General features: G+C 34.1%; 2 protein-coding genes across 2 annotated transcripts; one reads left to right on the top strand and one right to left on the bottom strand.

The window, feature by feature from the left end:
• The first annotated feature begins 197 nt into the window (after window positions 1–197).
• On the top strand, window positions 198–13,964 carry LOC135845859 (dual specificity tyrosine-phosphorylation-regulated kinase 2-like). Its single transcript, XM_065364709.1, has 2 exons — window positions 198–1,493; window positions 1,587–13,964. The coding sequence occupies exons 1-2, from the start codon at window positions 573–575 to the stop codon at window positions 2,259–2,261; spliced, it is 1,596 nt and encodes a 531-aa protein (XP_065220781.1). The 5' UTR covers window positions 198–572; the 3' UTR covers window positions 2,262–13,964.
• A 3,407-nt stretch (window positions 13,965–17,371) lies between these two features.
• Window positions 17,372–24,595, bottom strand: LOC135843980 (uncharacterized). Its single transcript, XM_065362055.1, has 6 exons — window positions 24,358–24,595; window positions 24,159–24,272; window positions 23,809–23,933; window positions 23,514–23,696; window positions 17,830–17,928; window positions 17,372–17,678 (listed from the first exon to the last, which is right to left on the bottom strand). Exons 2-6 carry the CDS (start codon window positions 24,226–24,228, stop codon window positions 17,544–17,546), a joined length of 612 nt encoding a protein of 203 aa, XP_065218127.1. The 5' UTR covers window positions 24,229–24,272; window positions 24,358–24,595; the 3' UTR covers window positions 17,372–17,543.
• Between the last annotated feature and the right edge of the window lie 850 nt (window positions 24,596–25,445).

Genomic DNA, 25,445 nt, shown 5'->3' with positions numbered 1-25,445 from the left:
TTGAATAAAATAATTTATTTTTCCAGCATCTACAATCATTTTATGTTGATCGTATGATTTTGAATTCATTTTATTCTCTATAAAATCATAAAATTGTACACTTCTCAATTCAGTACAAAGACATCCGCCATGTTTCCACTCTACATTTTTTTACTGGAACTACTTTTTTGCACTTGGCAACCTACCAAAACAAAAGTAGGTACGGTTCTCAGGCCACACAGCTGTGTTGTCCTGAAAAAGCTTCGAAAAATCGTACTTTTACGTGTGAATATGCATGTGTGTGAAGGGTTGACGGACTCTTTTGTAACCGTGTAATCACTATTAGATCGTCGAAGTGCGCACAAAAAAGAATTTCGTGAAATCCGAGCATAAAAAATGTAGTAAAGCTTCGTTTCGATACGCGTGATAAGGCAATTTTCCGTACAAAATTCTCTAGGCTGAGGTAATGTTTACCTGATTAACCTTTTTTTCCAAATCTCGTCTCCGCGATCGCGACCTAACATTGAAAATTGTGATGCTAATCAAGACGAACTAAGATGCCACCAAATGCATCCTAACGCGTTACCGATAAAATGCCATTAGCTCGAGGATTGATGAACTCTAGTTCCAGCGCCTCTGCTTCATCATCCTCCAGCAGATACTATCTATCATCTCGCGATTCAGGTGACTCAGGCTCGGGTCATCTTCCTTTACTTCGTAATACTCAGAGCGCGGACGACGTATATGAAGCCCACAACATAAATTTCTCGGATTCTAGTTGTTCCAGCGATAGACGTATCAGAAGTGAGACACTGCCGTTGATAGAAGATTCCAACGAAAGTACGATGAGTTTAATCGAAACTTGTATCAAACCTGTGCCAGCTACACCAGATCATATAGTCAAACTGTACGGTGATAAGCTAACGAAATACGAATTAACTGAAATATTTTCATACCCGGAGGTATATTTTATCGGCGCTGATGCCAAGAAACGTAAACCTATGCTGGGCTCAAATAATTGTAATTTCGATAGCGACCAAGGTACTTATATTCACGTTCCTCACGATCATATAGCTTACAGATACGAAGTGATCAAAGTTATAGGCAAAGGTAGCTTTGGACAAGTTATCAAAGCGTATGATCATAAAAATTCCGAACACGTAGCCTTAAAAATGGTCCGAAATGAGAAACGATTCCATAGGCAAGCGACCGAAGAAGTTAGAATACTAGAAGTGCTACGTAAAAAGGATAAAGATAATACGATGAATGTCATCCACATGTACGATCACTTCACGTTCAGAAAACATATGTGTATAACTTTCGAACTCTTGTCAATTAATCTGTACGAATTGATCAAGAAAAATAAATTCCAAGGTTTCAGTTTACAATTAGTTAGAAAATTTTGTCATTCGTTGCTGCAATGTTTAGACGGTTTATACGCCAATAAAATAATTCATTGTGATCTAAAACCGGAGAATATTCTACTTAAGCAACACGGTCGAAGTAGTATAAAGGTATGTATCTCGAGTTGTGCTTGTAGTTCAATTATAAAGATTATCGTAAAGGCATACTCGCCTAATTACACCTTTGTTTCGATATTTCCACAGGTAATCGATTTCGGATCGAGTTGCTACGAGGATGAATGCCTGTATACGTACATTCAATCGAGATTCTACCGCGCACCGGAAGTAATAATGGGTCTAGCATACGACATGGCTATCGATATGTGGAGTTTAGGATGTATACTATGCGAGCTCTATACCGGATTTCCGTTATTACCTGGCGAAGACGAAAACGACCAATTCGCCTGCATCGTCGAATTACTCGGAATGCCTCCGAAAAACGTCATAAATGCAGGTAAACGCTCTAAGCATTTCATTAGCTCCAAAGGATACCCACGTTACTGCGAAGCGGTAACTCTACCGGACGGTACGATCGCCTTGACCGGAGGCACGTCGCGTCGAGGCAAACCTCGAGGACCTCCCGGCTCTCGTCAGCTGAAATCGGCGCTGAAAAACTGCGACGATCATCTGTTTTTGGATTTCATCAGAGGATGTCTGGAGTGGAACTCGGAGATACGTATGAAACCCGCGGAAGCGCTGAGGCATCCTTGGCTGAGACGTCGCCTACCTCGACCTCCGTTACATGAAAGACACAGCAGTCATTCTACACGTACCAGCAGTTGTTCTTCGTATTCAGAGTCGCAGCCTTCGTCGTCGCATTCGCATCACGCGACTACCTACCGATGCTGCAAACTTCCGCAAATTTCGTCCATTATGTAGACGAACGAAAGGAGGTGTTTTTTTTTTTTAGATGACCAAACTGCTGCGCCTCATCGCCATCCCTTTTTTATCGTATCGTCCTCGTCGTCGTGTACCGCCAGCTGCGCGTCTCAGTATTACCAATTTTTAATTACCATTTCGTTTTTTTTTCTTTTTTGTAATATTATAATTTTGTACGATTTTTGCATCTCCGTCGATCTGCCCCCGCGCTCGCCCCTTCTCCCCATGTTGAAAATTTTCATTATTATTACGATTATAACGCAAGCATTTATTTACGAACCTGCCTTTCTTTCTCTCTCTCTCTTTCAATGCTTTTCGAAGCTAGCTCACGTTATACATCTAGTCACTATACTTTGTTTTTTTTTTCGTACTGCCATTTATTTTCCCCCTCCCCTTTCTCAGTCCCCTGTCGCTTTAAGCATTTCAGACGATGTCTGGCTGGGCTTAAAAAATTACCTGCCTACGAAACGGATCCATGTTTACACGCTGCTTTGAAGTAATAATTTGTAATGCACTTTGTGATCTCGATTACCCTTGCCCAAGCTCTCCTCCTCCTCCCACTCCCCCTCCCCTCGCCTTTCCCTCACAAGCCAATACGAGTGACAATTCTTCACACTTTCTGTGTTTTTTGCCCGGCGCTTTTTTTTCTCTTTGTAAATATTGTTTTTTTTTGGTATTAAAAAAAAATCACAAAAATATTACGTACTGAAAAAAGAAAAGAAAAAAATTGTGTTCGTATTAGCTTTTTAATTTAGTGTGTATTTTTTAAACGTTTTTATTTTCATTATTGTATTTTTTAGGCTGACACAGCGATAACGATGAGGAAACGATCCCCCTCGGAGATGAAAAAATACTGTGAATTTTTTATATTGTGATTTTTATATTCGTCGTTGCGATGATTTTTGACACCCGTTTATCGACCTCCCTACCTCCCCCGACCACGACCACGAAATTATAGTTCCTACCTAAATCGACTCGATCGTTCGATGAAGGTTTCGAATAAATTTATACTCACGAATTCACATCCCTCTTTGCCCCTTTTCCGCTCCAATTTCGCTTTTACATACACTTTCATTCAATCGAATTTTGATTTCATTCGTATAAGTTGATATAAATACGCCGCGTGTTATTATTATTATTCTTATTACAATTTTTTTTTTTTTACGAACGAGTCAAGATAATATATTTTTATTGTAGTTATGTCGTCGAAATACTGCCATTTTTAAATTTAACGTATATGATATGTGTACCTATATGTGTGTTTTTTCTCGTGCGTTTTATGATTGTATTTTTTCTTTTTCTTTCTTTCGTCGTAGATAGAAAAATTTGTTATATTGTTCGTTTTTCGTCGTCGTGTTAATGTAATTTTTAAAATTCAACGTACGCATTTATTCGTGATGAAATGTACGGTCATTTTATTACCTAACGTATTATTCGGGTGTATTATTTTTCTTGATAATTCTACGTATTTTTCGTTCTACTTTTTCTTTCGTGTATATTGGGAAAAATTCATTAAACGATACGACGACGTCCGTGACCGAATATTTTCAAAAACGCGGGGATATTTTCACCTCATGTCGAAACTGCGAGACACCTTTTGAAAAATATTATTGTTGAAAAATTACCTGTCAACGTGATCCGACCAGCCGGTTTTGATTACTTGCAATATTGCGGTCTAGAAAAATACGAGAGGGACGAATACAGAGGGAAGAATTTTTTTTCTCGTACTTGTATACCGAACCTACGCCTTTTTTGCTGAAATGTACCTGTACCTACCTCTCGTCTTCGGTTCGTTTTTTTTCACCACAAGTTACCGACCTTGCGACCTTTTCACATCGTGCTAAAACAAACCTTCTTTAGGTAATCACCTTCGAAAAAAATCGTCAAAGACACGTGAATGAAAATAGGAGGGATGAAGGCGATGAAAAAAGTAAAAGTGATGGGAATTGCGCTACGTTTTGAAATATTTACTCCCTTAAGAAGGATAAGTGTTTGACATTTGACTCATGTAAACAAGCTTTGGTTGGAAAATGATGAGGATTTTTTCCCTAGTGAATTTTTCCAAAAGAGTTGGAGATGTGTGCAGAAGAAATTGTAAAAGTGAATTTTTTTACGCGAGAGTTCGTTTTCAGTAGGTACTTGAAATTTTATCTGTATTTTTTGAGGGGAAAACGAGTCAATAACTTCAAAAAATTTATAATTGAATAGAAAAAATTCCAAAATATAAATTGCGATTTGAAATTTTTCATTTTTAAATTCGAAATGACAGATTAAAGTTTTTTAAAACAAATTCCATTTTTTTTAATTTTTAAAAAAATCCCTTCGAAAATTTTTCTTAAATTGGGAATTACGTTTACAAATATTGAAAAGAGTCTCTCCTGCCCCCTCATAATTGCAGAAGAGGAAATATGCATCTTCTTGTGAGGAAAAATTAATTAAATTGGTAATCAATTTTTTCTAAATCAGTTGGAATGTTCTGATTTTTGAAAATTTACTCATTTTATCCAAAGTTTCGCTTCTCAAAATTAGTTTTTTGTTTTTCTCTTCATTTTTTTCCCTTGTGAACCAGAAAATATGAGGTCTCCCTCTTCTTCTTAGCTTTGTTTTCGAATAATAATCAGCGATCAAGGTTCAAAATCATAATTCATATCTTCAATCGGTCTGAGATTCTTCTCTTCTTTCATAAACTCATCGTGTTTTTTTTTCAATAATATTTTTTTCCGGGTAATGTAATCCTAAAAATAAAAACAATGAAATTTGAAACTTTCATAACCTGAAGTAGTATTTCATTCTCTCCGTTTTCAGTGACACTTTTGTGGCTTGTTTGTGTTTTTTGACCTAAATAATTGTTGTTTTATTTCTTTGCTCGCTTTAATATTTTGCTGATAAGATGGTTGAATGGATTTTTGACTTTTTTTTTTTTTGGAATGTAATGAATTCTTGCAGGGATTAAAACTGTTGAAAAATGAAAACAAGAGATCGACAAATTTCAAGCTAACCTCTTCGCAAAATGAATCAAATGATTGAATTGATGAACATTTTCAATTTTTTTTTAAAAACAAGAAACCAAAACGATGGTTCACCTTTTTGTGATTTCGATAGCCATTTTTTACATTTCTGACCAACTTTTTCGAGAAGAGAATTTTTTTTTTAATATTGGAAATACCCCCAAAAATACAAATATTGATATTTTTCAATTTTTATTGATTCGAAATTGGATATTTTTGTAAATAAATGACTGACTGAAATCAAATCAAATCAAACCAAATCAGTGTTGAATCTTGAATCATGAAAATGTATGTCAAATGATTCCTAAAAGTCGAGACAAATGTTTGAGCTCATTCAGTTATGATCATCTTTTCTCACCCTTTCTCCCCCTCCTCTTGAAAAAATCCAAGTTTCAAGATTTCAAACTCTCAAAATTGACAAAAAAAATCGGTTCAAAATCCAATAGAATTTTCATCATTCTTTTTTCACTTTTCCTCTTTTTTTTGGAGTGAACATGAGATACATTTTTTGATTATAATGAACCCCATAAATTCATTTTGAGGTATCTGATAGATCTTACAGGTCCAGTGGTGCTGAAAATCAAAAAATATTTTAAAAACCCTGTATTTGGTTGAAAAATATGTCTGCATATTATAATAACTAAAAAATTTGAGAAGCAGTATGCTTAAAGTTTGCAGAAATTTTGGAAAATATTTCCAAAAATCTTGCGTTTTGATTTAAGAATTTTGTTGCACATCCTGACTTATTTAATTTTGAAAAAAAAAATTATTTTGAGCAATTTTAAGCTTTTGGAAGGGTCTAAAGTATCGACTTGAGTACCTCGAGCTTTTATGACATTTTTTCAAAATTACTCTCAGCAATTTATAAATGCCAGACTTTCTTTCATTTTGAAAAAACGAATCCTCTGTACTTGTTTAATTTGAAAAAATGTGAATTTTTCATCAATCTAATGTTGAAAGTGAGGAAAAAATGTTTTTGAAAAAAGTCCAATGAATCCAGTTTTGGAATTAAGTGAAAATTTATCAGTTTTTTCTGTAGAAGTGAACTTCACAGCTCTTTTTTGAATTATAAAATCAGAATAATTTTCTCATTTTTGAGGTAAATGAGAAGGGAGGGGGAGGGGAAATAACTCGCAGAATACCTTGCAAAAATTCTAAAAAAATATGGCTCGTATTGTGACCTAAAAATGTTGCTCAACAGTTTGTTTCAACACCTCCATTTTCACGGAATTTTTACCAACAAAATCGAGTATGGTCAAGAACGAATATAGGTCAATTCTGTTTTTTAAAAAAAGGCAAGCATTAAATAGCTCTTCGTTTACCTACATATTTTTCGTTTATTTTTATGAACAGTGGGCAAAAAAAAATCTACTCAAAGTAGAAAATGGAAATCGAAAAAACCTAAAAAGAGCAACTCGTCGAAATACAAATACGAGTATGAGAATTTCGATAATACGCATTTCGTTTCGTAAAAATTCGACGCTAAATGACGTAAAAAAAAACCTACAACTTGAACGAGACTCAGCCTTTGCAATATCATATCGTTTTCAAAAGACTTAAATTTTACTATGCCTACTTTGTACGCTGAATTAAAAGCTCGATGAAAATAAAAGCCAACCTAAAGCTGTGCAGAGAGGGGAGACTTTGACGTGTACGTATATTTTTCCATCTCGTCGACTATAGGTAGATAGGTAGGTAAGGTAAGGTGTCCTTATACCTTTTTAAGTATTTCGTTGTTAGCAAAAAGAGAACGTCGTCGTCGTATTTGGGATGAAAAATTTCGCGGTGAAATTCTCCTCTCCCTTTGTATTTTTCTCCGCCCACCGAATCGTCGAGAAAAAGAGAAAACTCAGGGTAACTTCACGTGGTAGTTGAAAATTTATACCTGTCCCCTTGACTTCCTATCTCAGGTCACGGTTACCTTCGTCTCGCGAAATCCCAGCCCCAGCCTCAGCCCTCAATGCTGGCCCAGCTCTTCTCATGCACGAAACGTCGCTCGTCGTCAGCATCCTCGTGTTTGTGAAAATTTCGTCTACCTCGCTCGCGACGAACGCGAGACTCGTGAAAATGAACGAGAAAAACACTCATTGGCGCGCAATTTTCACCTCCTAGAATATCAGTAACCGGAGAAGAAGAAAAAAAAGCGCAATCTTTTCTCTTCTGCTTGGCACCTCGTCGTACTCGTAATTTTCGACACGTTTTATTATAAGTTAAACTAGGTAGACTAAATCGTATCACGCAACAGAGTATTTAACGTCGAATTTGATGGACCAGGAGGGTTAAGGGAGTGAGGTAAGAGGGTATTAAAATTAAATTTTTATTTCTTTTTGTTTTTTCAACGTATCGAGAAAAATTTCACCTATACAAGGGATAGATAAACGTTGGAGAAAATAAGATGGCGTCGGTCGGTAGTCGGGACGATACCTATTACAGGCAGGGTAACGAGCTCAAAAGACGAGGCAAGGTACAGGTTATCGATTCGGTTACGTATAGTCGTCGTTGTCGTATTCTCTCGGTTTGTTTTTTTTTCATTTTGATTTTTTTTTACGTGTGTTGAAGCGTACGTAAGTCAGTTATGTGACCAAAATCGAAGCACACGAGCAACTGCCAATTTAAAATTATTTAGGTATCGTTTTTTGTCTCTATTATCACGCATTTGATCCCTTCGTTATTGTGTGAGCCGCCTCTCATGCAGCCAGTACTTTGCCCCATTTTGCCCTTGAAAACACACACGTGAGAATATGTGAATATTATTAAGTTGAAAAAAATTTTCATTTAGGTTAAAAACAATGTGTACTATTTTTTGTTTTAATAATGGTCTATTTGTGTATATTTGATTATATGTGATAACGATTTCTAGTATTAGGAAGGCTTCTATTGTATTTTATCTAGATTCAAAATAGCGTACATTTATCTCTATACCCCCCAATACCTTTCCCTGTCCCTATTCCTTTTACGTAGTCTTCGTAATGGTTTGTAGAATTTAGATACGCGTATTATTCTTATTCGTATTATTATTACCTATGATCTCTTTTTTAATTACGTATGTACGTATATTTGTATCGAAAAAAAAAAAATTGGAGAAAAATACGAAATTATTTCGTAAGAAAAATTTATATACTACGATGCAAACAAAATGAAATTTGATTTCAAATTTTATCAAAATTAGCGATATTGTACGAGTCTATATCTAGGTATTGATTTTTTTTTTTTAGTGTTAATTTAAATGCATACGATTTAACGCACCCGGTTTGGTTACATTAATTTTTTGTTTTTGTTTGGCCGGTTTTTTTTAGCAACGATAACATTCATTATTTTTGTCAATTTTGTTATTTTTTATTTTATTTTTTTACGTATTGAAAAAACTATATAGAAAACTTTCAACGAGTAAATAAGAAAACGAACGACGCGTTAAAAAGTCTTGAAAAGATGAAAAAAAAAAAATCGGGCTAGGAAACCCTTGATTCTCTCTGTGTGTTTAAAGGATAAGGAAATTTTTACATAGTCCTCGTTCATCTGTGATAAATTACTATAAATGTACGAACGTTTAATGTTATTATTATTATTTTTTATGTGGCGCTAGGCGCGGTTCTTTTTTTTTTCTCGGGCGACCGGAGGAATAAACGATGCATTTTCAAAATGAGAAAATTTCGGTTTCACTTTGACCTTTACGCTGGTGACCTTGAAGCGTGATTTTCGTGATGCGTAGAAATTATCAAGTCTATAAAAGCGTGTTAAAAAGGTAGATTGTGCTACGTTGTCGCGAATTAAATTAGACGATTATTTATTCATTCGAAAACAAAAACCTCGTACAACGTAGGAGAAATTTTAGCCCGAGATACGTTTACCTAGCTATTACCTAAGGGCTCGCTTTGTACGAGTAAAAAGAGAAGGAGGAGGAGGAATAAGATAGATGTTTGAAAATGCATCGTTTAAGAAAGGGGTTTTCTTTTTTACCTACCTTTTTTTTTTTTGAGATACGTGTTGATTCGTTTTGAAAATTCAATTTATTTGTGCGTTGGTAGTAGATTTGGGTTTTTAGGTTGAGTTGTTTTTTTTTGTTTTATTTTATTTTTTGCTTTAGAAAGCAGCGAAGCAGATAACGAGGTGTTGGAAGATGGTTTATGGTGTTTTGAGTTGTTTTTTTTTCTTTGTAGAGATGGTTTAGCTGGGAAATGTTTCGATTTGTGGTTTTAAATGATTCTTTTTTTATCGAATGTGTAGATAGGCGGTTAAAGTTAGATAAGATTATAATAAAATAAGATTTTGATACATCAAAATCCCAGGTGTGCCCAAACTTTTGAACTGTTTGCAAAATTTTTCGGAAAATTGGATCTAAAATTGAAGATACGGGTTTGGTAGCTCAGTTAGAATGCTTCGAAAGTTTCATTCCAAAGTTAGAAATTTAAAAATGCAACAATTCCGACAGATTTTTATGTTTTTTAATTTTTGATTTCAAGTGACTATTAATGAATTTGATCAATGTTCTCGAACGAATCCATCTAACGCAAGACGAATTATTATTCGTGAACTACTTCAATTTTTGGAACTTTCAAACTCGTTCGTAACAGGAGGTTTATTTCGAATCAGTTTGATTGTTCAATACGAACCGACTCATTTGCGAACGACCTGTTTCACTTATTCAAATTTCAAATCATTCAACTGAGTCGTCAAAAATGATAATTCTCCAGTTTTGTGTAAATGAACGAATCGTTTGCGATTGTGAACCATTTTACAAATAAAGATTATCTAAGAATTGAATCGTTCGCGAACGACTTGTTGACAATTGACATTCAAATTTCTATAAATGATAATTTTTGAAGCGATATAAATTAAATTTTACTCGCGAACGATTTTTATCCAATATGGATCAGTTTTATAAAAAATGAACGAATCATTCGCGAACGACTTGTTCAATATTCGAATCATTTTGAACAAGAAAAAAGGACAGTTTATCAAGGTATGAATTATCTGAATTTAGTCACGCACGTTTTTTCTAAAAAAAAGTGAATTAGTTCTGTATAAAAATGAACAAATCATTCGCGAACGAACGACTTGTTCAATTCGAATTTCAGATCAAATTAAAATTTAAAAATTTTCAAAATAGGTTTTAAGTTCTCAATATTTGGTTCACGAACAATTCTTCTGAAAAAATAAATTTGTTACGTATAAATGAGCGAATCATTCGCGAACGACTCGTTTAATTCAAATTTGACATTTGTAATTTCAGATTGATTCTAAAAAATTGAAATTCATCAAAAAAGGTTGAATTTTGTTCTTGAACGATTCTTCTGAATAATAATTTAATTCTGTTTGAATGAACGGATCGTTCACGAACGAATTCAAATTGGTTCAAAAAAATCAAAATTTGTCGATTGAAAATTTCTTTTTTTTCGTGAATCATTTGTTTAAGAAGTGAGTCAAATTCTTGGAAAAGAGCGAATCGCTCGCGAACGACTTGTTCAACATTCAAAATTCAAATCAATTCTATAAAATAAAAATTGATTTAATCTCTTATCTCTGTGAATTAGATTTTCTTTGCGAATAATTCGTCTCATAAATGAATCACTTTTACATAAATGAACGAATCATTCGCAAACAATTTGTTCAATTCAAATTTCAGATTTAAAAAAAATGCACTAATCATAATAGGTTAAATTTAGTTCGCGAACGAGTCGTTCAAGAAGTGAATCAAATTCATAAAAAAGAACGAATCGCTCATGAACGAATTCTTCAACATTCAAATCAGTTCTTTGTAATGAAAACTCATTAAATGGATACTTGGGAATTAAATTTTGTTCGCCAATGAATCAGTTTTGTATACAAATGAACAAATCATTCACGAACAACTTATTCAATTCAAATTTCAAAATTAATTATCAGAAATAAATGGTTTATCAAAATGGATTATATTTTGGTCGCAAACGATCCTTTTGAAAAATGAATTCAGTTTTGTGCAAATGAACGAATCGTTCGCGAACGACTTGTCCAACATTGGAATTTAAAATATTGATTTTAAAAAAAATCAGAATTCTTTGAATAAAAAATAATTTTTGATCGTGAACTGTTTGTTTAAAAAAACGAATCGTTTCAGATGAATGAACGAATCATTCGCGAACAACTTTGCTCAAAAATCAGAATCATTTTTTTTTAAATCAGTTTTTCCCTCATAAAAAATGAATGAATTATTCGCGAACGAATTATTCCATTCAAATTACAAATTGATTCTAAAAATTTAAAATTCATCGTTCACTAACAATTTGTCTGATAAATGAATCTTTCTCATAAAAAAATGAACGAATCATTTGCCAAACGACTTGTGCTTTATGCAAAATTCCAATGTAAAATTAGTTTTTGAAAAAAATTATACTTAATCGTTCGTGAACGATTCTAGTTGAAAATGAATCAGTTAGGTATGTATAAGTGAACAAATCATTCGCGAACGACTTATTCAATTCAAATCACGAATTCATTTTAAAAAATAAAAAATCATCGTCCGCCTTCAATTCGTCTAGGAATGTGTCTTACTCTTTTTCATTAAAAATATAAACGAATCATTCGCGACCGACTTGTTTATTGCTCATACTTCGAATTAATTAATTCATCAAATAAATCTGGGTTTTGTTCGCGAACGATTTTTCTAAAGAATCAAATTTGGTCTAATAGAATTGGGCGAACGAATCTTTTGCAAACGATTTGCTTTCAGATATGTTCCAATATTCCGTTTTTCCTGAATCTATGATTATTTTTAAAAATTGGAAAATTCGTTCGCGAATGATTCATTTTTAAAAAATTTCAAATTTCGAGCTATGAACAAGTCGGTCGCGAATGTTTCGTTCATTTTTTATGGAAAAGATACTTTCTTTAAACGAATTGTTGATTTACCAATTTTTCTCACGTTATTAGGTATAGGTACTTATTGTTCAAAAATTTCTCAGTCACTTTTGGTCAATTTTTTCCGAAATAAATGGTCTATTTCGTTCAATTTCATTAAACATAATTTTCGAATGTGCGAATTCTTGCAAAAAAAAATACTATTTTCTTTTTTCAAACGATTACTTTTATTTTCATATTATGTACATAGGTACCTACTTAATTCATGTGAGAAGTCATTAAATCGCCAAAATTTATTGCGGAAAAATTTGTACTCTCGATTCGATATTCCATCTCAAACTCTTACTCATTTCGACGTTTCGTCTCCGAGATAATTGTTACTTATTCGAATTAAACGACTGTTACACGACTCGTGTTTGTTTATAAATTCCTCTCAAGTCCAAATATATACAATTACACATTTACTTACTAACACGAAAATTACGCAAGAAAAAGTATATGCACATTCATAATAAGAGAACATGTGTCGCGATAATGAAAGTACATATTTTACGCATCGTCAACGTCTCTCGGTCTCTTTGACGTCAGTGTCATTTTAACTCGAGTTAACGTGAAATATTTATTAAATTAAACTCATTAAAGCGTTTTCACCTGGTAAACTTTGTTACCATTTACGTGTATTAAATAGTAAAATTTCACATCGCGAGATACCGAGGCTCAAATTTACCTCGACTTGCTCTCCCTGCTCTCTCTGTATAGCTTTTCTTAAATATTAGATATTTTGGAATCGATGCGGAGGAAAATGGAAAATGAATATTACACATTTACACCGCCTTCACTGGTCTTCTCCTTTTTCATACTTTTTCTCGCAATCAAAAATATACTAAGAATCAAAATTCAGCTTCAAGCAGTTGCCTATACAATGAGTAGGTATCTGTAAATTTAACGAGGAAAAATCTTACCCCGTAGAATTTGGCCGCATTAAAAGTCTACCATAATTTAGGTCAAATAGTTCTTTACATAGTAAAATTCTCCGGGTATTTAAACCCTTTGATAGGTTGCCAAAAGATAGCCAATAAACCATCCTCCTTCTTATAAACACCGAGTTAAAAACTTCCGTTCGAGTCTTTCTTGAGATTACTATATAGTATCAAATATGTATGTATGTAATTGCTCGTATGGAATCGGCTTAGGATACATTATACGTGTTATTGTGTGTATTATTTGTACAAATGAAAAAAAAATTGTTATATTAGAATATTTTTCTCCATGTCAATGTGTAGTACCTACATTTTAGTTTGTATACGTAAGGGAATGATTAGTGTGGTCGGTGAGAATGAAAAGAAGAGGATAAGTTACACGAGTTGTGTATATTTTTGTACTCGATAGTGTTACCATTGAATGGTCACTAATTTGTTCTTTCATTATGCGAGCATTTGGCAGCGAAATAGAGTAATTATTTTTACACGGTTTACGTGCGTAAGTAAGTACACCACAGAGTACCTAACTATCTACCTACGTGTACTATAAGTAATTTGGTTGGGTAGGTTAGGTACTTTTCGACTCGTCGTATGTAATGTATAGGTACGTCTCTACGTATGGAGGTGCATTGCATACGTAAGTTACTATAAATGTGTGACGAATATTGTGCTAATTGACTAGAATAATATGTAAATGGCTGCCGATGCTGTGTTTAATATTAGTTACGTGTTACGAATCTTTGTTCTCATTAAATTTTTAAGTGTGTATTAAGAGTATGTATCGGTTTAATGTGCACGGTTTGATATTTTCGCTTATAAAATTTTTGCTGTTTGTTACAGTGCTATTCGCATTTTTAAAAAGTAAACGTGTGTAATTTTGAGCATTTTCGTTTTTATTTGTATCATCTCACCGAATGCCATGGTAAAAAGGCAGAAGTGTGGGCAAAAGGTTAACAATGATTGTCTGGGCAATGTTGGCAAAAAATTTGAGCAATGTTTAAGAAATGCTTACCTGTGCCATATATTGGCATTTTCAAGTACGAATTCGTGTTTAGGCAAAATGTTCAAGGTCTTCCAGCCATGTTGGTTAAATAATGGCGCAATTTTGGCAAAATTCCCAGCATGAGCCATGTTGTCATTGTCAACATCCTTCTTTCGCGGAAACTCTGGGTGTATGATTGTCAGTTTAAATTTATTCTTTTACTCACATCAATGAAAGTGTCTTCATTGAGTAAGAATTTGTCAGGGAGTTCTCAACATGCACTTATTTATCCACTTGGTGTGAGTTAATTTTTCTGAACCGCAGTTGATTTGGAAATTGAAGGGGCAAGGGTCTCTGAACTTTTAAAAAAGATGAACAATTTCAGCAATAAATAGCATTTTTTGATCTGTGAAAGCTACACCATAACTTACCTTCAAATTCAACAGAAGTTGAAAATTTAATTATTTTGAGGATTTCGTAAAAGAAAAAAAAAATCATGATCTATTCTTTATACAATGTACTTTAGCTTTAAAGATGATCTACAAATATTTTGCGAAAGAATTTATTTTGTTTCCCTCAAAAAAGAATACCAGAAACCATAATCAGAAATTTCCCACATTTGGTACGTTTAAGTGAAGTTGAACATTTTGGAATTTGGACCTTTCCGTGGTAAAATCAACACGAGATGAGAATTAAATTAGATCTTTGGTCACAAAAACTGTAGGTTATTGGCTCATCTGTCTGACCTCTCAAGGTCATCAACCTGTCTCTTTCCCCTCTCAAGGTCATCTGTATGTCTATCTGGCCTCTCGAGGTCACTAACCTACCTGACTAGCTTCTCGAGGTTGTCTATCTGCCTGTGTGACATCTTGAGGTCATTGATTCATATGTCTGGCATAGCTTCCCAAGGTTGTCTATCTGCCTGTCTGCTCTCATGAAGTCGTTGACCCATCGATATGGCTTCCCAAGGTCACATACCTACTTGTTTAGCTTCCCAAGGTCATCTGACTGATTGTCTAGCCTCTTAAGGTCATTGACCTGTGTGTCTGTGTATACTTGCTAGTTTACTGACCTACCTGTCTAGCCTTCCAAAGTCATATGTCTAGTTATCCGGCCTCTCAAGGTTATTGACCTGTCAGTGTGGCTTTCCAAGGTCGTCTGTCTGTCTGTTTCCTCAAGGTCATTAACTTATGTGTCGGGAAAGTCAAGGTCACTACCTGTGTCCTATGTGAAAAGTATTTTTCTTTTAATGAAAAGTTGAAAAGAAAAGTTCCTACTTTTCATTTCACTTTTCAGTTTTCACTAAAAAAAAAAGCGAGTGACCAATCAATTTACTCATCAGAGATCATTGACCTCATTGATGAAGTCAAATATCAAGTTTCACTCTCACCACTCCTCCACCTTCCCAATTAAGCACCCATTTTTGATATTTTTCACTACATTTTTTTCAAAACTGAAAAACCCAAAAATGTTAAAGGCTCTAGAAAGGCTCAAAACTACCACTATTCGATTAATTACGTAGAAAAAAAATGATTTTGTTTTTTTTGTGTGTTTTAAATAGGCAAAAAATACATCAATTTGAAGCTCTTGCAGAGAGCTTCAAAATGAGACTCACACGATTTACTTTTCACACTTTTCACAACTTTTCACCCTTTTCAATGAACTTTTCACTTTTCATTTCACCAAAATTACCTTTCTGAAAAGTGCACATTTCTACTTAAGGTCATTGACCCATCAGTATGGCTTCATGGTTTTTTGAGGTCATCAACCTATCTGTCTGGCCTCTCAAGTTCGTCGACCTGTCAGAATAATAGCTAATTCTTAAGGCAGTCTGTCTTCCTGTTTGGTCTCTTAAGGTCATTGGCCCGTCTGTCTGACTTCTTAAGGTCACTGACCTATCTCTTTAGCCTCTCATAATCGTCTATCTGCTGTCTGAACTCTCGAGGTTGCCGCACCGGTTCACCTGTCTAGATTCCCAACGTCGTCTGCATTCTTGTCTGGCCTCCAAAGGTCATTGACCCATCTATGTGGCTTCTAAGGGCCAGCCGTGTCCCTGTTAGGTCTCTTAAGGTCATTAAACCACCATTCTGACCTCTCAAGGTCGTTTGTCCGCCTGCCGAACGTTTTAAGATCGTTTGTCTGGCTTTCCAAAGCTCCAAAATCAATTTTTAATTTTGTAATTCAGCTCAAGAAAAACGTTTAAAAATTTTTAAAAGTATTTTTTCGACATTTTTTTTTACTGAAATGATGAATTTTTTCAAAACAAATTAATATTACAATATTTTGTTGCAATTCCAAAAAATTCAAGTTGGTACCTACCTAAGCAGGTAGGCATGCCTGGCGAGTTTAATGCATCATCATTCATGAATTTTAATTGATATATGTTGATACCGAAAAATATTACATTTCTTGGAACAAAACAAACAAAATCTGATAATATTTTCTCAATCTTTGTTATTATTACTTTTTTTCATAAACATATCTACCTACCTACCTATTAGTAAAAGCTCCCCTTGTCAGAAAAATATTGATCATTTACCTTTTTTTGGGAAGGTGAAAAATTAAGCATCAAAATACTCGTACTATCTACAATATATTTTAATGTTTTTTTCTGGAAGTGAGAAATGACTTTGTTTTTTCTATACTTACCTAGGTAGCTATGTTCCGGTATTCTTCGGAAAAATTGGCTCTTAAAAATAGGTACCTACTCGTTTGGGGCGTTGAAAATACTGCAGCATTCAAAATATCATCGAAGGTAGATAGTTTCTCATTTTTGGCTCACTTAATCTACTTTTTGATTTCGGTACAACCCTGAATTTCGTATTTGAAAAATCTCAATATTTCAAACTAGATTCCCCAATAAATCTCTCATCCTCGAAATTTAAAAAAAAAAAGATTCAATCTAAAATTGTGAGGTTCCCTTCTTATCAACAGTCGAACGATTCATTTTTCAAAATACTCAAGTTGGGTACTTGAAAAAAAAACAACTTGTCAATTTAGGAGCATTCTGATTGTATGCAAGAAATTAAGAACAAACTAATTGAAGAAAAAAACTCTAATAGAATAGTTTGGTTGGCGACTCGATAAAAAGCTTTTCAATTATTCAGACGAATATTGGTATAAAAAAATTTAAACATTATGCCTCCGAATACGTCATTGTTTCATTCGCTAGCTGACCTCTCATTGAACTTTGCCGGGTCAAAATTCGCAGAACTTATCGCATCGCAGTAAATACAACTGCGTAACGCAACAGACCAATAGCATAACCGCATAACCCAACTGATGGAATAAAACGACTAATAATAATTGTAAAACAAACGGTATAAATATTTAATAACATAAACGCAGGAGCATGGGTGTAAACATTTGGTAAAATTCAGGTGCTAATTTACATACAAACGTCGAACGCGTTCACGTTTGACCACAACATGAAAATTCAAATTCAGCGGACTTGGAAATCAGAGTCGGACATCAGTCATCAATTGATACGCGCCGACGTGTGCAAATTAAGATCCGGTATCGACGTAGAGATTAACTTGGACGGAGTTACACTCCGGCGGTGCGACATGTTCGTACGTACTTCGCGTACTTCCTCTTCCAAAGCGGTTTTTTTCTGCAAAAGTAAAATCAACATCTCATTATTGATCGTTATATACGTCTTTCTCAATTCCGTCTGCGAATGCAAACGTGTGTTGAGCAGGTCAGTAAAAGTACGTAAACTTCATTGTGCATCGGAAACAAAAAGCAAAGACAGGAAGAGGTACCTTAATTTCATTTATCAAGCTTAGCTTGGAAGCGTTCACTCTCTGCTGTAACGTTTTGATTTCGTTTTGCAAACGGACAGCCATGTTTTTGTAGTTGGTCTGAAAGCACAAATACGAGTACACTCAGGTATATATAACATCAGTTCAGTATACCACACAGTTGAAAACAATAAGTTCTAAGTACATAACAATGTGCCAATATGCGGATCGGTAAATGTTGCGTCCTAGCGCACAAACCACCAGCAACACCTCCCTCGTGTACCCTTTAATCACAGCTGATAATGCGACGAAAGTATAGCTTGTCCAGGGTATGCAGAGATGCGTTAACGAATAAATTATCACCTGTTTATTCGAATAAGTACTAAAAAAACGTATAGCTCTGAGCGCGAAGTGTCGAAGATGTCTGAAGACGAGATTATACAATGCGCGGAGTCGAGCGATTGAAAAAGGTGAATAACCTTATAAATTGAGTATTAATACAAAAATAATATTATGTAAATGAACATCGTTGTTGTAAAAGTATAGCAGCATGATGCATGATCTCGTATTTTCCAAGCTTTGCAGCTTAAGGGAAACTTTGATGTAAACTTGTAAGTATACTTTCAGATACATATTAATCCTTCGCGTTCTTTCTCTACTTTAACTCTTTCTCATTTCATTTCTTTGTTTTTTTGTTCGAGAAAAACATATTTCTCCAGACGAGACACTATCGAATGGAGAATATCCAAGAAACTAATTTTAACTGTAATAAAGCTTTGAAAGTTTTTGAAAAATTTTTAAAACACGAAATTTTGATTGAAAATATTTTTGGTAGATGAAATTTTAGTTTCAGTTTGCGGATTCCTCTTGTGAATTTTTCATTAAAAATTACGAGTACAAACAAACTGAATTCTTGAATCCGATTTCCCGAATTAATATTCCTCAAGGCTCAAACTATTATTTTCCCCAGTAGGTAAGTAGGTACTTTAAATTCTCAATGTAAGAATTTCTCGCGATTTTATTTAAAATAAAAAAAAAAACGTTCAAGGAAATTTAGACAAAAAACGAGTATTTTATTCAATTTTGATAAAGGAATAGGATTTTTTTTTGTAATTTTGGAAAACAGAAAGTATGAGGTGTAGGTAAATTATGACGACAAGAAAACAAGTATTCTTGAAATTTTGCAAAACAATTGAACTTTCAGGCATGCAAATTTGATAAAAAATAAGTCTTTTTTATAGTATATTTTTTTTGCAGTTTAAAAAAAAAATAATTTTTGCTACACAAAAAAACAAGTCTAGGTAGGTACCTATCTAAAGTTGTCCAAAAAAAGGGGTTTCTGCAATTTTTGGCAAAAAAACAACTTTTTTCCTGACTTTTTTTTTTTTAAAGACTATTTTTATAAAACATGAACCTTTTCTTACTGTTTCTACAAAAAAATTAGGCTTTTCGCAATTTTAACAATATAGGTAATATAGGTAACTTAATATGTACCTATTTCGAAGGTAATTATTTTGATTTAAAAAAGATTTTGTTGCAGAAATTTTTTCTACAAAAAAGCAAGTCCAGGTTTCTGAAAATCTTGACCAAAAAAGGGGGGTTTATGCAGTTAAAAAAAAAACTTTCAACTGGAGATTTTTATTTTAAAAAAAGAAAAAAAAACAGCTTTTTGGCCAATTTTTCAAGACATAGAAGGTCTTTCTTACAATTTATTACAAAAAGTGAACTTTTCTACAATTTTTACAAAAAAAGGTGTACCTACTATTTTTTGGGGTAATACTTAGTTACAAAAAAGCTGATTTTTTCACAAATTTTACCAAAAAATCTGATTTTATGACATAAAAAATGCAAGATTTTTTGAAGAGGTTTCAACCCAAGAAAAATATATATACGAGGGTCATTCAATAAGTAAGTTTCCCTATTTTTTTTCTCGGAAACTAATCATACAAAATTTGTTCTGTTTGCGGGGGAATATTTCTGAGGGTGTTTTGGCACTACTGTAAAAATTTCAACTTGGTGGCGTCATTACAGCGGAAGCTGTGGTACAAAAACCATCAACCTACCACTGCAACTCGCCGCCAACTGTGAAGTGCGAAGTTTGGTCCATTTATAGTGCACTCTTGGTGAAAATGCGGTGGAAATTCACTGAAATGTTAGTAAAGTGCATGGGAAAGACGTTATGAACATCCAGATTGGTCACCAATGGGCAAAACTCTTTCAGGAGGGGAGAAAAGAAGGACACGATTTGAAGTGCTCTGGCCACCCACATGACTCAATCAATGAAACCTTGATTACAGCTGTTTGCGCCATCCTCAACGCGGATTTTCACATCACTGTGCATGATATCCAAGGGATATTGAATGAAGAATGAAGAACATTTCATTTGGTTGGCTTTTAACTATTATCCACAATAAGCTTGAATTGCGTAAGTTTTGTGCCATGTGGGTGCCAAAACAGCTCCTCATGTCCTCATACTGCTAGTGCCACTCAAGACCTCCTCAAAAAATTAAATTGGGAAGTTTTTTCACATCCTACACATTTGCCAGATCTCGCCCTATCAGATTTCCACTATTTCTGCCACCTAGAGGTCAAATTTTGAGGAGAACGATTCAAAAACGCAACGCAACTCGAGAGCATCATGCAACTGCCTCGAAAAGTTGGCGGCAGAACCCTACCCCGCGGGGACAGAAAAGCTGCTGTACGGGTACAGCAAATGCTTGGAACGCGATGGTGATTGCATAGAAAAATTGGAAATTTCTTCAAGTTTATCATATCTTTTTTCCAAACCGTTTTAATAATTTTTTCAATGTTTCCCAACATGACCAATTTTGTTTCTATCTTCGATATTTGGTTCGGGTACGTTGATTATTGGCTCGTTTGCTTTAGGTGAGGCGATCTCTAACCCAGCATTTTGTTGATATCGTGTGGATGTAGGCAGATCCTCCTCAAATGATACTAGTTTCATCTGAGTTTTCTTCAGTTGATCAATGTGACGTTTTAGAGTATGGCCATTGTCGAGACAGATTTCATAATGAAGATTTCCGAATACGTTTTGTACTGTTCCATACTGCCATGTTGCTGATTGGTTTTTGCTGTAGTAATGGCTCAATACTCGGTCACCAATACACAATTTTCTGGTGTTGAGAATACATAGAGATGTTGATTTTGGTGAAGTTGGAGTTGATTTTAAAGTTTCAAACCATGTTGTAGGTTTGTAACTGAAGACCATTTCCACTGGAGTAGCATTCTTATTGAGTTATCGCTTTTGGCACTTTTTGAGATAGGTATAACAACCTTGAAAAAAAAAGTTGCTGGCAAATGGGGTAAAGTCGACCGTTTTTTGAGGTTTTTTGGCTCTTACTTTTTAGATTATTAAGATAGAAATGTGGGCAATGGCTTATTTTGAAGCCCCAAGACTTGTCTACAAGTGATGATTTTTAAAAAAACTTTTGGTGAACTTTTTGAACTATTTTTTAAAGTTGAAATCTGTCCGACTTCACCCTGAAGTTGGGGTGAAATTGGCCAACCCTTTTATTTAACTATTTTGATCAACTTTAACTGCATCTGAGGTGAATTGGGACAACATTATGTTTTTCAAGAAGTTTTCGGAGTCAAAATTTTTGATTAATTTTTAAAAAAATCAAATTCAAGCAAAAAGTGAGAAAAAATAATTGAAAAAAATCAGAATTTCACCAAATTTACCTAGAAAGCTTAAATTTTATATATACCCTATTTTCGACCTGCCAAATCGATTAGAAATGGTTTCAAACCGTTTTGAGTAGTTTTAGAGTCTCCAGCAGACTTTTTAAAATTTGAAATTTCCGCAAAATTTTGTTTTTTGACCGCATTTTTTAAAAATGAACCGATACAACTCTGGAAGTACAAAATTTGAATTCTACGTGAAATTTTCTACAAAAAAAACATTGCTTGTGGGTAAAATCTTCACTAAGATTTCTCTGCTGTACATAATTTTGCATAAATTTGAATTTTTACAAAATTACCACTCATTTTCAAAAAATCGCAGTGAAATCACATTTTTATCAGAAGTGGCAGCTAAAAAGTGTCAGATATTTGGAAAACGCCGCTCTACACGATGGTCCAAACGGGGTTCGTCTGTGAGTATACTGAGTGGCACTACGTTTGTCAGAAGGCCAAAAAATTAGATTTGTCCGACTTCACCCCATTTGCCAGTGGCAAAAAAAATGAATTTTTTCCAATTTTTGCAAATTTGGATAATGGGGTTCGGGGAAGTGGATTCGAAATTCGAAAAATTGACCATTGGAAAAAACAGCAATTTGGAGCTTTTCTATTTAGGGGAATACCCGGGAACAATTTCCCAAAATGGACCAAAAATTGCAAAAAAAAATGTTTAGGGCCCTGAAAAACACATTGTTGTCCATATCTGAATTACAATCATGTTTTGGAGACTCAACTTTGGTATACTTAAGACTAACATTTTGAAGGGTCCATTTTTTTAATGCTCTAAAATCTAGAAGTGAGCAAATGGGTTACTACATACATCTTTAGGAATCTTCTTTGTGGATCTTATACAAGTACATAATTATATAAAAAAATTAAGTACCTATTTCTATAGTTCATTGAGGCTAAATTTTTTTAAAAAATGCTCTAAAATCTCGAAAGGTGCTGTTGGGTTGCTACAACTCTGGCCCATATTTTGAAAGCCATTTTTACGTTAAAGGAGGTAAAGTTGATTTATCAACATTTTACAGTGATTTTTGAAAATTGTGCCCCTCTATTTTCGTAATTCATACTCGTTTGCCATCGCATGGATTTCTCTGATCCTATAAGTACCAAAAAATAAATGAACTAGAGGAATAATTTTGAGCCTATGGGACCATTTAAGGGTGTTTGTGTGTCCGATTTTTTTTTAATATTGAAAATTTACTCCATTCAAGAATTTTTTTGATTGAAAAATTATAATAAATAAGTCGTCGGTTTCCAATACAAGGGTGATATGTCCATTTTTTTCGTTTCTGAGGTTTTTAACGTTTCAGGTACGGTTATAGTAGGTCTTTGAATAGGTACTCATCAAAAAACAAAAAGTTGGTTTGTCAAGAACCACTTTTTTTTTTTTTTTGATGAATACCTACTTGAAGACCTACTATAACCGTACCCGAAATGTTAAAAACATGAGAAAAAAAACATGGACATATCACCCTTGTATTGGAAACCGACGAAGTATAGGAACTCTAATTTAATTATAAGTATTTGATAAAGTACCTACTAGGGTTAATAGTCTTGAGAAAAGAATGAGGGGGAATGCTTCCAAAATTTTGAAATTTAATATCAAGTCCCTCATGCTCTCAATTGTCTTTAGGTTCCTAATTCATTTTGATTTCTCATTAGAAAAATTCTTCAATCAGAAAGATAATCACTGCTTTTCAAAAAGTCAGAGCTCATTAAAAATTTGACCCAAGGATTTCAGCGAGCACGTGAAAAATATAAAAATCTCATCGCTCATTTTCGACGTAAGATTCACCGCTGTAAGGGCTTGTAAAATTCATCATACCTAATTAAAATTTAATATCTCGTCATAGCTTGACCAATATTTCAATTTCACCATGACTGAACCTGAACCCATTTCCGCCACACATACAACCACCATCACGCCACCAGGGACATTAAACAATCCCTTCGCTGGTTTCAAACTGTACGCATTTCACATCTTAATTAAAAATACAAACCCTCGTAGACGGTCCATCATGTTTATGTTGGCCGAGCTGAATCTCATTATGTTTAATTGCTTGATGATACCCCGGCGTATCCGCATTAGCTTCGATTTTCGCCTGCAATGCTTTCCATTCACTTTCCAATTGCGCCGTTCTACCTTGCTCGACTCGTATCTTCTCATTCCAAGCGTTATTTACCTATATTTACAAAATACAGATAATCGTTCAAATCCACCAATCCACCAATAAGTGAATGATTCGTTGTCTAATAAATAAGAAGAATTAGGTGCCATGAGTAGACGAGACATACTTTACGTTGAATTTCTTTCAACTCTTTCTCTAAATCTTCGGCTTCTTTGGAAAAAAACTTGACTCTGTTGACGAGTGTTTTTCTGGTCACTAATTCGGCGTTAATATCGTTAAGGATTTTGATTTCTGTGCGGTGAAAGAAATAAATAAAAGTACACGTTTTAAAAGGGTCGTCGTCGTTATTCAATACGTAGGTTGAATAAACTACACTCATAATTACAATACACGTGCCGATGATATAATTAAACCATCTCTCTATACCCTTCCAGCCTACCAATTTTTTTTGGTGTTTTGCAATCTCGGTCGTAAAAACGTGCGACAATTAATTTAAAATCGAATTTGTATTCGTACTTCTTTTATTATCGGTGATTTTCCTATCCAAATCTTCGGTAGTGTCGATTGTTTGAGTGCTGGCTTTCATCTTTATGCATTTTTCGAATCTGGTGCCATTTGAAAAATAATGATCTGTGAAAAATTAAAATTAAAAATGCGCTTAATCAAATTATCAACAAGATGAAAATCTGAGCTTTCTAATCACTTACGTACTTACTTTTTTTTCTACATCACGATTTACTATATCGAACAACCACCTTAGACGAGAACTCAATCAAAAATAAACCGAATGCGGAAATGAAATCATTTGTAATATTTATAAAAAGGAGCGTGATACAATTTAATGTATTACCGAAGCTACCTACTTGTAAATGCAGGATTGACATTTATAGAAATGCTTTTATGCAAATAAGTACCTATCTAGACTTACATATCCACAGTCGAATAAAAAACAATGATTAATACGTTGACGTGAAATCAATAATACGGTCTGCGTTACGAGTACGTCGTAAGTATGTATCGCTAATACAAATTGGTATCAATCATATAAATTTATAATGAAAAATTAACCGCGTATTAGTAACCTATATACCTGGATACTTGTGTCAGAAGGGTAGCTGCAAGATTTTGACTGGGTATAGCGAGATTGGGGCCCTAGATATTTAAATTTTGACATAACGAGCTTCATTCCTAATCCCTCATCACTCACAATTAAGTTGAATAGGAAGCGTTAGATGTGACTTTTTATTTTTCTCCCAACTGTAGGCCTAAATGAGATTCAAGTATGAATAGTATGATGATTAGAGTTGGATCATGGGGGGGGGGAGATGTTGAAGGAATTTGACCAAATCCAGTGAGACCTTTATTTTGAGTTGAGAGTCATTTTAAAAAAATTTGGGCTCCGAAAGTGTACCTGGAGGGGAAGTATGGATTCTCAAAGAGGAGGAATTTTCGAAAAAATCAAGAAAATAGCCAAAAACTTAATAATACATTTTTTTGATTTTTTTAATTTTAATTTTTTTTTTTAAAACGTTTTTAAGGTTTTGGAATATTTTAAGAAAATATAGGTATAGGCATAAGAGAATTGGGCAATAAGTATCATCAACGATTAACGAGCCAATTTACATATAGTCGGCCTATAAATAGGTAGGTAAATAAATACCTACTTGCGTAGGCATACTTCTGTGATCCCTCGAGTGATGTTTGACCATACAATTATGTAATGTGGGTGCCTAAATACGAACTGTTGCATTTTGTGGAAGATATTTGCGATTAGGAGGCAATGTCTAATAAAACGATTTCAAA

This window comes from Planococcus citri, chromosome 4 (assembly GCF_950023065.1).
Source record: "Planococcus citri chromosome 4, ihPlaCitr1.1, whole genome shotgun sequence".
Lineage (NCBI taxonomy): Eukaryota > Metazoa > Arthropoda > Insecta > Hemiptera > Pseudococcidae > Planococcus > Planococcus citri.
This window is presented reverse-complemented; position numbering and strand designations above follow the sequence as displayed.